General features: G+C 43.2%; 1 protein-coding gene across 1 annotated transcript in view; it reads right to left on the reverse strand.

Moving 5' to 3' along the window:
• PKHD1 (PKHD1 ciliary IPT domain containing fibrocystin/polyductin) overlaps positions 1-12968 on the reverse strand; it is a 321184-nt gene extending 308216 nt beyond the window's left edge. Inside the window, exons 1-5 of the mRNA XM_081828411.1 lie at positions 12880-12968; positions 10381-10458; positions 9619-9763; positions 6907-7015; positions 2517-2574 (exon numbers count right to left, since the gene is read on the reverse strand). Of these exons, the coding sequence (XP_081684537.1) occupies positions 2517-2574; positions 6907-7015; positions 9619-9763; positions 10381-10458; positions 12880-12931 (442 nt within the window). The 5' untranslated portion in view covers positions 12932-12968. The remainder of the gene's footprint in view (positions 1-2516; positions 2575-6906; positions 7016-9618; positions 9764-10380; positions 10459-12879) is intronic.
• Positions 12969-14921: the final 1953 nt, after the last annotated feature.

Genomic DNA, 14921 nt, shown 5'->3' on the forward strand with positions numbered 1-14921 from the left:
GAACTACACGAGGCAAAGTTTTAAGCAGACGCAACACAGTGAGGTGATGTAGTTAAAGTTCACCAGACAACCCCACGACCTGGAAATGTGTGCCTGCCAAATAATTAGAGAATTTAACCATCTGTGCTGTAATCTTGTAGCATCACAAACAACATTAAGAGATGAGAGAGGTTTTGGCTAATAAGTAAAACCTCAAAGATGGAAAAGAAAAGAGCGCCTATGGGGCTCGTGAGGTCACTGAATGCAGAGGATTTGGGATCTCTTCACGGCCACATTCAAAGTCACAAAAGAACATTACCAAGAAGTCGTTCCCTTCACACTATGCTTGTGTAGTATTAATCCGAGATGCTTTCAGATGCAGTCATTGGAGGACTGGCAGTGAAACCCTGGGAACCTTCCACGAAATATGAGAGCCACTGTACAGTGAATGGGTAGAAAGGGAGGGAACCTAATGCCTTAGACAAAGGTCACAGACACGAAGAAAGCCTCGAGTCTGCAGTTCTCCACTCCTATTAACAACTGGCAAAATAATTTCCCTTCATTTTAATAGAGCTAAATTATTGATTTCCTGGCTTTGGTGGGCATGATTTCAAGCTCTGATGGGCATAATTTTAAAAATTGGTAACAAGTTATAGAAATTGGGAATTCTGAGTTTTTGTCTTGTTCCTAAACAAAGAAGCCCAACAGAGGCTGAGAAATGGCTAAGCCTGCCCACGGTGCCAAGCGATTCTGTGTCACAGTGGAGGGCTGTTAACCACAGACAGAAATTCAACTACTAATGGAACGTCATCGCTCCTGTCCCCACCACCTCCCCCATCTCCCTGGCTGCCACCCTGGGCAGGCTTCCCAAATGAAATGAGAGTAATTGTCTGGAAAGTGATTTCAAAGATGCCGCCGCGTGATCCTGCCTGGAGGGACCACTCCACTCCAACCAGGCCAGCCACCAGTCATTCCCCCAGAAGGTGGAGGAGACAGGGTGCAGCACTCATACTTGGTGGGAGAAACGGGCCTGACAGATCTGGGTGAGCCAACATCCCATTTCACACCTCTGATGGCAGGCTCCTTACTCATCCCTCACCCTGTGGACTTCTGCCATCGAAACAAGAGCTTTCTAACACCAAAAAGCAGGGACCCAAATGTCTGCATGTGATTCTCAGACCACATCTCTTTTTAATAAAATATGATCATGCCTTGATTATTCAGACAAATGGAAAGAAACAGATCTCTGAATAACCTGCATTAATAAAATCGTGCCAGATTCATATTCTTCAGGATATCTTTAAATACATGCATACATAATCTGTGTCTATACACACACACATACACACACACAAGTACAAACACTTTTCAGCAACTCAGATACTCATTTTGACATTCTTTAGTCGTCAAGCCATTCAAAACTCTATCAGTTTATGCATTTAGACACAACTACATATAAACATTTAGCAACTTGTATTCCCATAATTACACCATCTGGAAACCCTAAACAAAGGAAAAATCTGAAATAGACAGAGGAATTTGCCAAGAATCAGACAGCGAATTATATATAATCCTAGCTGTGTTTACTACTTAGTTGTAAAGCAAGCTTAGCAATTCTTAAATCTATTTCTTAGCTGCAATCCTTTCTTTTATGTAAATCTCTCTCTTCTTTCTCTCTCTTCTTCTCTTCTAGCCCCTGGCCTCTGCATGTGTGTGTCCTCTAACTCATAAACAAGCCCCCAGGATAAGTATCAGGGTTGCTGGCCTTCCACAGAGTATGAAACACCACCACTCAACACAGAACAAAACGTTGGATATACCTGCCCACTCTGGATTCTGCCTGTCTGGGTTCAAATCCCAGCTGCACACTCACTAGTTGACTCTAAGCAAGCTGCTTAACCTTTTAGTATCTCATTTGCTCATCTGCAAATGAGAATAACAGTCCCTATGTCATCAGGTTCTTGTGAGGATCTAACAGGATAATACACGCCAAAAGCTTAGAACAGAGCCTGGCTCACGGAAACACTCCATAAAGGTTTGCTATGAGATGTGGATGATTATAAAGTTAAGAGCAATGATGATTTCTAGTTCCTCCATTCTCTGGCAGTACCTGGTTTGATTTTACTGGCCTCTTTCTCTTTTCTTGTTTGGATTCTTTTGTTATCAGTGAAGTAACAGAGCAAAAGTGCCCAGAGGTGAAACCAAACCCAGTTAAAATTAAACCAAAAGTTATGGGTTAGCCTGGTGATGGGTATTGAGGAGGGCACATTCTGCATGGAGCACTGGGTGTTATGCACAAACAATGAATCATGGAACACTACATCTAAAACTAATGATGTAACGTATGGGGATTAACATAACAATAAAAAAATTTTTTTAAAAAATTAAACCAAAAGTTGACACTTATTTTTAAAACAGTATCAGAGAAGAAGCTCAATGCTCCTATTTATAGAGAGCACCCACCTGGATAGAAGAGTTTGCAATAGCTTTGGCAAAGGGATCCATAATTATTCCTGTTTTAATAGGAGATTCCTTACCTGGAGCTCCACTTGGTGGTGTAACTTGGTAAACAATGGGTGTCTGCCCCCTGGAAAACTGTTCAGGAAAGGTCATCACAAGGGAGCATTTCATTAGCATATCACGACCACAAACAAGAAGCAAAAGTCATTCTTCATCGAATATTAGTCTAAGGTGGTAAATGGTTACATTTCCTCAAATCAACTAACATCTATTTCTTTTTATCCCCATAATCTATCTGTGAAGCAGAGGTGACGGATATTATTACAGTTCTTCCATTTGAGAGGTAAAGGGAATTTTATCAAGGTCCCAGAGCTCTCTGCCCTGCACCATATTGTCCAAACTTCGGCCAACTTTCTTTCTACCTGTCCACCTGCCATACCCAGGAACACATTTTACCAGAAAGAAAGGTAGGTAGGCCAGGCTTGAGAATTCCATTATGTAACTTGGTATCTTGGAATCTTGAAGGATTTTTTAATTTTTTTAGACAATAATTCACTTACTTAAATTGAAAGGATTGCAACTTAACTTATTAACACCCAACACGTAAACAGGAATTAGCAAGCTAAAAAAATTGCAAGTTGGGTAGACACACAAGTGAGGTGTTTGTTGGGAAAGTGGACGGTGCCTATTGGGAGAAAAATGATGCAAATGATTCAAGGAATGGGAAGGAAACTTATTCTTTGAGAAGGAGGAAGCAGCACTGATGGGAGAGGGGAAAGCCTGGTCATGGCGCTCCAAATCATCTTTCTATGCCCCCTCCCCACAAAGCCCATTTTCTGTTGATTATAAGCTCCAAAGAGGCAGGGATGATGCCGGACTCAGTCACGGTCATATCCTTGTGACTAGCCTGGGATAGAGAAGACATTCAAATCTTTGCGAATGAATAGAGTGGCCCCCTGTGAGATCATTGATGTGGTGCTTGTAAATAAAAGAGAGAAAAAGACAACTCCAGGAAGTCCATCTCCCCTATAGGCATCTGGGTTAACCCAAGATTAGTGCACTTCACGGCCAGGGCCAGTGTGAAAAGAGAAGCAGAAGGATGGACTGACCAGGCCAAAGTTTGACCCATGAGCTAATGACACTGAGGAAGAGACCTGGTCTCCCCCTCCGGCCGCCCTCACCCCCAACCCCCTCTAGATGCCCAGACTGCCTTCATTCCCCATAAACTACACGCTTCCCACTTGCAAATCCAATGACAGCAGATCGTTTAGCTTGGTCTGCTTCCAGCATTCCAGGAGTCCACCTTCCCAGGGAGAATATCACCAAAGAATAACTCCATTGTTCATCCACAGCCCGAAGCAGAGGGGAGAGCCAACAACATTTCAACAAAGCTGGCGGTGGCCTGGCAAGTGTGGGTTTTAGGCATTGATCCACATGGCTGTACAACCTGCCATCAAGGCCAGTTTCCTCCTTTCTAAGGGAGAGGTTTAGAGAACAGGTCACAGGAAGTATGTACAGTCAGGAGGTCAAGGTGAGACTGTAGTGACCTCACCGATTGGGAGCAGCTCTGATCTCACCAAAAGATAAGGATTAATGCAATTCCACACACACCTGCCAAACTTGCACTCCCTACCCTGGCCTCCCAGCTTCCTCCCGCACCCAGCCAGGCCTTCACCTCCCACTGGGGCGCCTTTCATACCATTGTCATTTCCGTTGGAAGTATATCCTAGGAGCCTCAGGAGGCAGAGCGGCCTTACTGCTCCTTCTCACAGACGTTAGAAACTGAGGCAAAGGAACAACCGAGTCCAAACCAAATGAGGAAACATGGCTCTGGATTTCCAGCTTGCAGTGTCAGCTCTAGCGCTCAGCCTGTGAGCCGTCCACCCCAAGCGTGGGGGCAGTAGAGTGACTCCTTGATCACTCCTTCCCGTTCCTTGGCATGCTGGGGCAGCTCAGAGTTCAACCTCAGAAAGAGTCTCCCCTGTGATTCCCTCTGAGCTGATGCGACATGAAAATGGTACATTTCTAAGGAAAACAGGCCCCGCTCACCCAGCAAGCTAGAGACAGGACAAAGTGAAAAATTAATGAGCTTCCAAATCAAGCTTCCCGCCTGCGGATCCCTGAGCGCCAGCGAGGTCAGGGGCGGCAAGAAGGGGGAGAGGAAAAGCAGTGGATTAGGAGAGTGAAGCCACAGCCCCCAGCTGCTTGATAAACCTTCTGTGAGTTGTTCAAAGTTGTCAGCGCCCGCAGCCGGCTCTTTGAAGTGGACTGCGAGATGGAATTAATTTTTAATACTCACGGTTCCCCCAGTCCCAGTCCCAAAACAAAGAGACACACCGTGTTTTATTTAGCTTGGAATGCCTCTCATTAACTGCGTCCCCTGGTGATTATTCATCAACTCACCAAGCTAGGCCAAAGCACTCAAGGACTTGTTTTCTTTAATGTGCAATTTTAGGAAGTGCTTCTCCTCTCTCCCCTTGCTCTCCTTTCCAATCTTTAATAAGTAGGAACACTACTATCTGGGGTGAAAGGAACATCAAAACCAAAAACAGCACGGTGATCAGGGAGGGTGCTTGGCCATCCGTCTTCTGTTACATTCACAGAGACAGTGGAGAGGTGGGGGTGCGGGGCTTAATAAGAAAGAATGATCTTTTTTTTTTTTCTTTCTACTGCATATGTACAGAAGCAAAATTCCAGAAAACAAGACTCTCTGGGAGTGAGAAACAAGTTGTTAAATGTGAACTGACAGCAAATTCCAAATTTGTCAATGAATTGCCCGTATAAAATGTAGATCGTAACAGGGATGAATTTAGGGGATGAAGTCTTGTTCTAAAGGAGCATTAATTAATGACAAAGACTTTTATGAACAACTCTTCAGTGGAGGCACCCTGTGGGAAGGACAACCCTGACAAAGAGCTCTGTCAAAACTCAGCCTTTTATGAAAAGTCTAGGGCCTACCCTTTCAGAGATTAGTGGAAAACTAACCCGAAATGGACAATAGGCTGAACCAAACACAGAATTAAGACCAAGTATACATACTGCTTCTCCAACATAAGTTAGGCATTAACTCATAAACTCTCTGCTTCCGTTTAGCTCTGCACTTAGAGAATGCCACCAGCAAATGCCCTTTCAATCTAGGATTAGAAAGAGGAGCAGAAATTACATGAAGCAGAGGGCAAGGTAGAACTTGGGTCTCTGAGTCCCTTTCCCCCTACTAAGACTTAGGAGAATTGCAGCTGTGAAATGAAACACTGACCAATGATAATCTTTGCAGCTCCTCATGGGCTTAAGTTTAGATGAAGATTTAGAATCCAATGCTGGGGGATGCCTGGGTGGCTCAGTCAGTTAAGTGTCTGCCTTTGGCTCAGGTCATGATCCCAGGGTCCTGGGATCGAGTCCCGTATTGAGCTCCTTGCTCAGCAGGGAGTCTGCGTCTCCCCCTCCCTCAGCAGCTCCCCCTGCTTGTGCTCTCTCTCTCTCTCTCTCTGTGACATATAAATAAATAAAATTTTTAAAAAATAGAATCCAGTGCAGGTTCAAGTCTTAGTTCTTTTAGACTCCACATGTAAGTGAAATCATACAGTATTGGACTTTCTCTGACTTATTTCCCTTAGCACAAGACCCTCTCATTCCGTCCATGTCGTCACAAATGATAAGATTTATTCTTTTTTATAGCTGAGTAACATTCCATTGTGTATATATAACCCCTCTTCTTTGTCCATTCATCCACTGATGGACACTTGGACTGCTGCCATATTGTGGCTATTATAAATAATAAACACAGGGGAGCATATATCTCATCAAATTGGTGTTTTAGTTTTCATCACATAAATACCCAGAAGTGAAATTGCTGGATCATGTTTCTATTTCCAATTTTTTGAGGAACCTCCTTACTGTTTTCCATAGTGGCTGCACCAATTTACATTCCCTCCAGGAAAGGGAATATAGTTAATAACACTGTAATAATTCTGTGTGATGACAGATGGCAACCTAGACTTATTCATGGGGATCACTTTGTAATGTATAAAAATATCAAATCACTATGATATACACCTGAAACTAATAGGACATCATATGTCAATAAAAAATTAAAAATTAAACTAATTAAAAAAAATCCTAGTTCTGCCATTTAGTACCTGGATGACACAGGCAAAATTATTGATGAGATGAGCACATTATTTCATCTCCCTGCGCCTCAAGTCACTCATCTGCAAAACCAGGATAATAAATAGTTGCCCCTTAAAATTGTTGTGAACATCAAATTAATGTATATAAAGCACAGAGCCTGACATACAAGGGCTCCATACTTAACTTTCATTGGTATCGTCTCAGACACCTCACAACTACCACCCACGTTTCTTCTTACCCTGGCAAAGTAGACTCCGGCTGACTTATAACTTGCTTCTTGATAGCACAAGCCTATCCTCAGACGAGGCAAAGACACATTCCTCCATCCTTAGAACCCACCTTGAATGTACAGTTGTTTCGTGGTCCAGGACTCGGGCTGCCCACCACCTGTCCCCCAGAGTGCACTTCCAGGTAATATAGACCCTCGTGTGCTTCAGACAGCAGAGATCTGAGGGCAGAAAGTGGAAATCCTTGTGAACCAAAAACTGTGAACTACCAAAGCCAGAAGCCCCACGTGACCACTCCAAATTTCCTCCGGCACCTGTGAAACAGAGCTAACCAAGGATTCCTAGGTTTCACTTTACACCGTCTAGATCCACTCACCCACTAGACTTTAAAGACTGGATCCTTCAGCAACATGTTATAATTGTTTTACTGAAACTCCTTAAAATTAAAAAAAAAAATTCTGTCTTGTTCCTCAGAATTGTAGGTTCATAGGACTTCAAGATGTGGAAGGGACATTGATAGATAATCTAATCCTAGTTTCCATTAAAAAAAAAAAATTTTTTTTGATGGTTCCTGGAATGCCTGGGTGGCTCAGTCGGTTAAGCATCTGCCTTCAGCCCAGATCATGATCGGATCAAGTCCCGCATCGGGCTCCTTGCTCAGTGGGGAGCCTGCTTCTCCCTCTGCCTGCTGCTCCCCCTGCTTGTGCTCTCTCTCTTTCTCTCTCTCTCTCTCTCACAAATGAATAAATAAAAAATCTTTTAAAAAATTTTTTGACAGTTCCAAATAGATTAAGAAACTTATGTGTGCAAACACCACAGGTCAAGAGCAAAGTAGGGCTTGAATCCTAGGCTCTCTCTGATAAAAGGCATTGATTTCACATGTTGCCAAAAAAATTCTTGACCTCATAATATTCAAGCAGTCCACAAACACTTCATATATCCATCAGGAGAGTCCTGGACCCCCTCTCCTCTTTTCACAAATATCACAGTGATTTCTTCCCCTCTTTGATGCTGCCATTCCTGTTCATTTTTGTGAGAGGGAATATGATGAATAAGGAGCTAGAATTAAGAAGTGCTTCCCCTCCAAGAGTTTCTCACCAAACTTTTCAGCATGACTTTGAGTATTTAAATCTGCACCATCCAGTGTGTAACCATTAGCCATATGTGGTTACTGGGCACTTGAAATGTGGCTAGTCACAAATACAATATGCTATAAGTGTAAAATCTCAGTGGACTTTGAAGACTTGGTGTGCAAAAAATATATAAAGTATATCATTAATAATTTATATAGTGATTACATATGAAATAATATTCTGGATATGTTGAGTTAAATAAAAATTATTAAAATAATTTCACTTGTTTCATTTGACTTTTTAATGTAGCTACTAGAAAATTTTAAATTACATTTGTGGCTCACCGAAGGTTTGGATTAGACAGTGCTGATCTAGATGCTACAATGTCAATCCTGGTGAAAACAGATATGTCTTTATGATAATGAATAGGACAGTATTTAATTGATGATAAAATGTGCATTTTTTCACATTTGGGGGTTAATTGAACTTGATATTCATCTTCCAACCAATGAGTACATGTAAGAGGATAGTGTTTCTTTTCCTCTAAAAAAGATTATATAAAATCAGTGGTGCATCTGAAAATCATTAGCATGTTGGGATTGAGGAGATAGAACATATAAAACTTCAGAGTTTTGATCTATTTCATGGCAAGTTCTTGCAGGAACTCTATGCCCATACCTACCATAAAATATAAGGAAGACGTACAACCCAGTTTTAAAACAATTAGCAGCAGGGCTGTAAGAAAGTTCAGTTCAAGAGACGTCTATGGAGCCACATCTACTCACAAGGTATTGTGCTAAGTACCATAAGGACTACAAGGGTGATATTAACACACCCCTTGTCCTCAAGGCACTTCATTCTAGGATGAATCTGCAAGGGAACAACTGACCTAAGTGTCATGAGAAACACAGGGCTGAGGAAACGGGGCCACTGAGGCTACACGTGCCATGCCTGTGTGTAAATTACAAAAGGTGCTCCTTCCTCAAAGCTGTGACCACCACCACATGGATGTCAGCCCCTATCTGCCTCCCTTTCAAAGAAGGGCAAGATTACACTCAGTTGTACGTTCGGGGAAGAGGTGACATTTGCAGGTTAGATTTCAGTAGGCAGAGATGGAAAAAAGGGAGACTTCCTGAAGGAGAGAACAGAAAACAAAAGGAAATGACAGTGTTGTTGTTGTTGTTGTTGTTTCTCTTAAGCAATGATCCACTTTCACGCGGCATCTCAAAGACATGAGTAGGGAAAGAATGAACTCGTAGAAACTTCGTAAGACAACAAAAACTTGAGTGAAACAGTAGATGACCTAGAATCCTGTACAAATCACACCAAAAGGAAATACGCTGAGGACTAAAGCAAATTTCCTTTCTAACGGGTTTGGGGTTTAGGCACAATCAGTCCAATTATGCCTATTCAGAAGATGAGTTCTTTAGATGGCTAATGGCACCATTTATTGAAATTTTAATAGTGATAGAGCTCCTTGCAAACAACAATAAGAAAACACAGCTGGAAACACAATCCAACCCCTCCTTATAAATGTCTCAAGTTTCTCAAAATTCTTCCCTATATTTTCATCCTCCCTTAAGCCCCAGAGCCCTGATAGGGAATTTTTCAGAAGCGTATTCACACAGAACATTTTTAAAGCTATAGCTGGTAACTGCAGTCATAGAGGGAGTTGCTCTAATTTGCCACCCAAAACTACCGAGATAAGCAAAGCACTCGCCCTGTCTGATCTCCTTCCCAGACAGGTGTACCTGGTCCTGCACATGACCACCGGCAAATCCAAGAAGACGGGAGAGACGTCACAAGGGATGCTCGGCAGGACAGGCGCAGCCGCATTCACCAGGTATATCTCCAGCTGAGACCCATTGGTGGGATAAAGGAGCTCCGACTCCCAACCTAAACACAAGGGAGAGGGGAATCTCGGGCTGAGCAGAGTTGTTGTAATCCACACAGGAGAATATAAAAACATGGCCACACAGGGGCAAGGTGATAAGCTGAGCTTGCCTGAGGATTAAATGACTACTCTTCATTTCCAAACGCATTTATGACTGCGGTGTAAATGGATGGTCTCATTTATGAGTTTATAAGAAGAATTTTCCTCTCTTCAGGTCCATCCACTGAAATCCAGGACTTTCTCAGCCCTAAGCTAAACCGTGGTTTAGAAGTTCCCACATATAGAATCATGTGCAAGGAAGATAACTAAGATTCTGGGCAACACAATGCTATAGGACTATCTACACACTACCATATCGTGTCATTTAGGGTTTCTAGGGTCCCATCCCACAGCTTGGGATAAGAAAGCGGACGTGGGCATATGATGGTGTCGTGTGCTCTACTTCTGTGACACCAAGTGAGCATCTGGAAACACAGAGGTCAGTGTCAGTGGCTCCAACAGCCCTCAGGCCCTCTTTTACACCTGTCCTTAGCCAAGGAAGAGAGCCAAAGACTCATATTATTTAGGATTCTTAACACCAATAAATAAGAAACTGACATTTGGTAAGACCCAAACCTACCATCAAAAATGACTGTGATCCACGTTCCCCCTGCAAGACTACCTTCTTCAGGTTCAACATGGAAACTCAGGGAAGGCACTGTCAATAAGTAAGAAAAACACTGGATTTGAAGTTCAGATTCAATACATCCACTTCCCTAATGTTATAAAAACAAAAGATAGCATTCCTCAGAATCACCAGAAGGGCTTGACAAAGCACAGATTGCTGGGCCCCAGCCCTGGAGTTTCTGACTCAGTAAGTAGGTGCAGGGTAAGGCCCAAGAATTTACAGTTCTGACCTGGTGCTGCTCGTGCTGCTGGTTTGGGGATCATACCTTCAAAACTTTCATTTTAAGGAGAGTTCTGGCTGATCCTCTTATTTTGGACATCCAAAAACCCACAGTTCACCAGAACAATCCTGAATTTCTACTTCCTTTGGGAAGGGCTTCAAGGACACATTTGGTTCCTAATTAAACAGAATATCTCTTCTCTCTTTCCCACCCTTTAATTAGGTAGTCATAATTTAGTTGTAAAGTCACCCCTTATTACTTGTAATTCCACTTCCCCAGAGGAGAGGAGAAACTTCTAGAAGCTGTCCCTATTTCAATCATCCTGCTCAGTATACCATCTTCTGATTTCCTCCTTTTGAATATATGATCAGAATGACTCCCCAGGGCGCCTGGGTGGCTCAGTTGGTTAAGCGACTGCCTTCGGCTCAGGTCATGATCCCGGAGTCCCGGGATCGAGTCCCGCATCGGGCTCCCTGCTCAGCAAGGGAGCCTGCTTCTCCCTCTGACCCTCCCCCCCTCTCATGTGCTCTCTGTCTCTCTCATTCTCTCTGTCTCAAATAAATAAAATCTTTAAAAAAAAAAAAAAAAAAGAATGACTCCCCAGATGGATACAAAATTCTGTAGATTTTTTGCCTTGCCTGCTCAGAGAGAGGCTGAAGCATGGATCAGTGCTGGAATTTCCTTGAAAAAAAAAACACAACAATATAGACTACACATGCTAGGCTAGATTGGGTTCTCCCATCGATACCATTGGCTGAGCATAATAATCAAATCCTTATCTTTGAAGACACCTCTCGACATACCTTAGCCGAGGCAAAGCCAATTCAAGGAGCCATCAAAAATCGGTCAGCTCCTCAGTGAGATCATAGATAGGGAAAGTGTTATCTACAGAACACTTCTCATTTCCTGTGTCAGAAAAGATAAAGGATAATCCAGGCCATGCTAACTCTGGTTAACCCAGACCTTCCATGTACATTTACAAAGGGGGCATAATGCACAACCAAGCGTGGTGGGCAATCATTCACATCAACACAATTATTCACGGCAGGCCCAGCCAGACCAGCCCATGCTTACCCTTCAAAAGAGTACTAGATACTTCTACCTAAAGAAGGGCCAAAACAAATGCCATCAAAAGATACCAAGGAGGGGCGCCTGGGTGGCTCAGTCGTTAAGCGTCTGCCTTCGGCTGAGGTCATGTTCCCCGGGTCCTGGGATCGAGCCCCACATCAGGCTCCCTGCTCAGCAGGAAGTCTGCTTCTCCCTCTCCCACTCCCCCTGCTTGTGTTCCCTCTCTCACTGTCTCTCTCTCTCTGTCAAATAAATAAATAAAATCTTTAAAAAAAAAAAAAGATACCGAGGATAACCAAATTCACAAAGAAAATTAGAGACGTGATTTGAGAAATGAAGAGTTTGATACAAGCAGTCATTAACCTCTAAGACAAGATAAGCTATTCCCTTTGGGAAACAAAGCAGTAAAATCTAAAAAGAATTACATCATATGGCTCAAAAAGGAACTATAAAAAGAAGGTTATAAGTTATTATTAGAAGCTCAAGACTATAACAGCAACCTCCATGGGCCATTAAAAAAGTATATATTCGGGGGGTGGGAGGGATGGGGTGGCTGGGTGATAGACATTGGGGAGGGTATGTGCTATGGTGAGTGCTGTGAATTGTGCAAGACTGTTGAATCACAGATCTGTACCTCTGAAACAAATAATACATTATATGTTAAAAAAAAAAAGAAGAAGAAGAAGAAGATAGCAGGAGGGGAAGTATGAAGGGGGGGAAATCGGAGGGGGAGACGAACCATGAGAGACGATGGACTCTGAAAAACAAACTGAGGGTTCTAAAGGGGGGGGGGGTGGACGGATGGGTTAGCCTGGTGATGGGTATTAAAGAGGGCACATTCTGCATGGAGCACTGGGTGTTATACGCAAACAATGAATCATGGAACACTACATCTAAAACTAATGATGTAATGTATGGTGATTAACATAACAATAAAAAATAAATAAATAAAATTTAAAAATTTTTAAAAAGTATATATTCATAACTAATACATAGCCTCAACTACTAAACAGGAAAAAGTAATCTCTAAGCAGTGAAAATTTAAACCCAGGGCACATACTTCAAGACTTTCCCCCAAATAATATTTTAAGTATCGATAAACTAGTTCTCAAGGTAACTTGTTGTGTTCTATCTATAATTCCTTCAGAACACATCCTACTCACCTGCCAGAAGTAGTATTTCCATCCTCATCAGAGAGATCAGCCAGACAGTCATCCTGTCCACTTAAATCAATCCTCTCAAAATTTTCAATTTTGTGGGAGCAGTGTAGCTTTCGTGCTTTATAAAAAAAAAAATGAAAAATTACCATCATTTTTGCTCACATACTATTACTTGACTGTGCCAAAACTTGGAAAATTAAGGAAGTGATACCAACACGGCCCTAGAGTCTTCAAAGGGACCCACCATCCTCCCAAGCTCAGGAGAAAAGGATAATCTAAGAATCTTGTGTAAAATCATCACTATCCGACCCCCTCCCCCTCTCCCACCAACTTATTTTATTCATGTTTAAGCTGGGTAAATAAGAACAGCCTCTTTCATTAACTCAATTATTGAACAAAAGCTTAATTTAAAAAATAATAAATTCTAGATCTCAAGATACTAGTTAATAGTGGTTGTAGGGTGGGGGGTAGGGGGAGGTTGTTTTGTTTTGTTTTGTTTATAGAAGAGTCTCAGTCCTCCAGGAAACCAATCAACACAAAAGAGTAAAAAGTTTAACAAAGCAAATGTTAAGTATGGTACGGTGTTAAAAAAAAAAATGGTACTGCGGCGCCTGGGTGGCTCAGATGGTTAAGCGTCTGCCTTCAGCTCAGGTCATGATCCCAGGGTCCTGGGATCGAGCCCCACATCGGGCTCCTGGCTCAGCGAGGAGCCTGCTTCTTCCTCTCCCTCTGCCTCTCTCCCTGCTCATGCTTTCTCTCTCTCTCTCTCTCTGTATCTCTGTGTCTCAAATGAATAAATTAAAAAAAAAAAGATTTAAAAAAAAATTTTTTTTAAAAATGGTACTAATGGGAATTTGGGGGTAAACTGTCATGTCCTCACAGCAGAGGAGAAAGGGAGGAAAGAAACAGGAAGAAAAAGCTGGACCCTCCAAACTGTACCCCAGGATGCCAGGGCCTCTCTACCCCGTTCCTGTGGAATGCTGGCCCAGTCCACCAGGCCTAGCTTCCCTAAACCCTGCCTTTATTCTGCTTAATGCTTTTAATTCAATGCAAAACCACCATCATTCATAAAATGATAAGAATACCTCTCAGTGGGGCTCCTAGGTGGCTCTGCCCGTTAAGCAGCCCACTCCTGATTTCTGCCTAGGTCACAGCTCAGGGTGGTGGGATTGAGGCCCCCGTCCCGCTCTGCGCTCAGCAGGGAGTCCGCTTGAGATTCTCTCTCTCCCTCTGCTCTTCCCCCGGTTTGCACTTGCTTCTCTTTCTCTCTCTCTCTTTAAAATAAGTAAATAAAATATGTTTCTAAAAAAAGAAGAATATTTCTCAGGATCTTTATCAGCATTAACTGAGGTGATATATACAAGAAATTAACACAGGGCCTGGCACATCCCCAGGCATGTTAGTTTTTCTTTCAAAGGCTCTCTATTTCCAATGCAAAACCCTGTCTCTGATTTCTCCGTTGGCCACGATCTGGGACCCTACCTTTCCAAGTTTCCCTGCACGGCTTTCCAAAGCGAACCCTGCACTGCACCAGATGGTTCTCCCCATCACCTCGCAGACAAGCCTTTGTCAGGTCAGCCCCTTCCTTGGCTCCTGGCGCTGCCTTCTGTACTCCCCAAAGTCTCTCATGGCCTAATGAAATCCTGGCCTTACTTCCCTTCCTGGCACTACTCAGGAGCTACCTCCTCCACAGAATCTGTCCCCTGTGTTCGTCTGCTGCCCCCTTACCCGGAGGGTAAGGAGAGACGGAGGAAAGAGGCAGGCAGACCTCTCCGGACTGGAAGGCGGCAGGTTCAACAAGCAAGGAAACGTACATACAGGCTAGTCTTGGGCGCCCTCAGGACGAGTAGATCTGCGCACCTGCCTGCCTGAATCTTCAACGCTTGTATAGAGGCCTCAACCGGGTTCAAACCATACCAGGCAGGTAGGCTCAGCACCACATTGTTCTCTCAAGGCCGCGCGTCCTTGAAAACGGTCGCCACTGTGGGAAAGGAGGGCGGAGTGTACATTTCAAGGACGGGGGAGGAGTGAGGAGCCTCCGATTG

This window comes from Leptonychotes weddellii, chromosome 8 (assembly GCF_054177405.1).
Source record: "Leptonychotes weddellii isolate Sample4059 chromosome 8, ASM5417740v2, whole genome shotgun sequence".
NCBI lineage: Eukaryota > Metazoa > Chordata > Mammalia > Carnivora > Phocidae > Leptonychotes > Leptonychotes weddellii.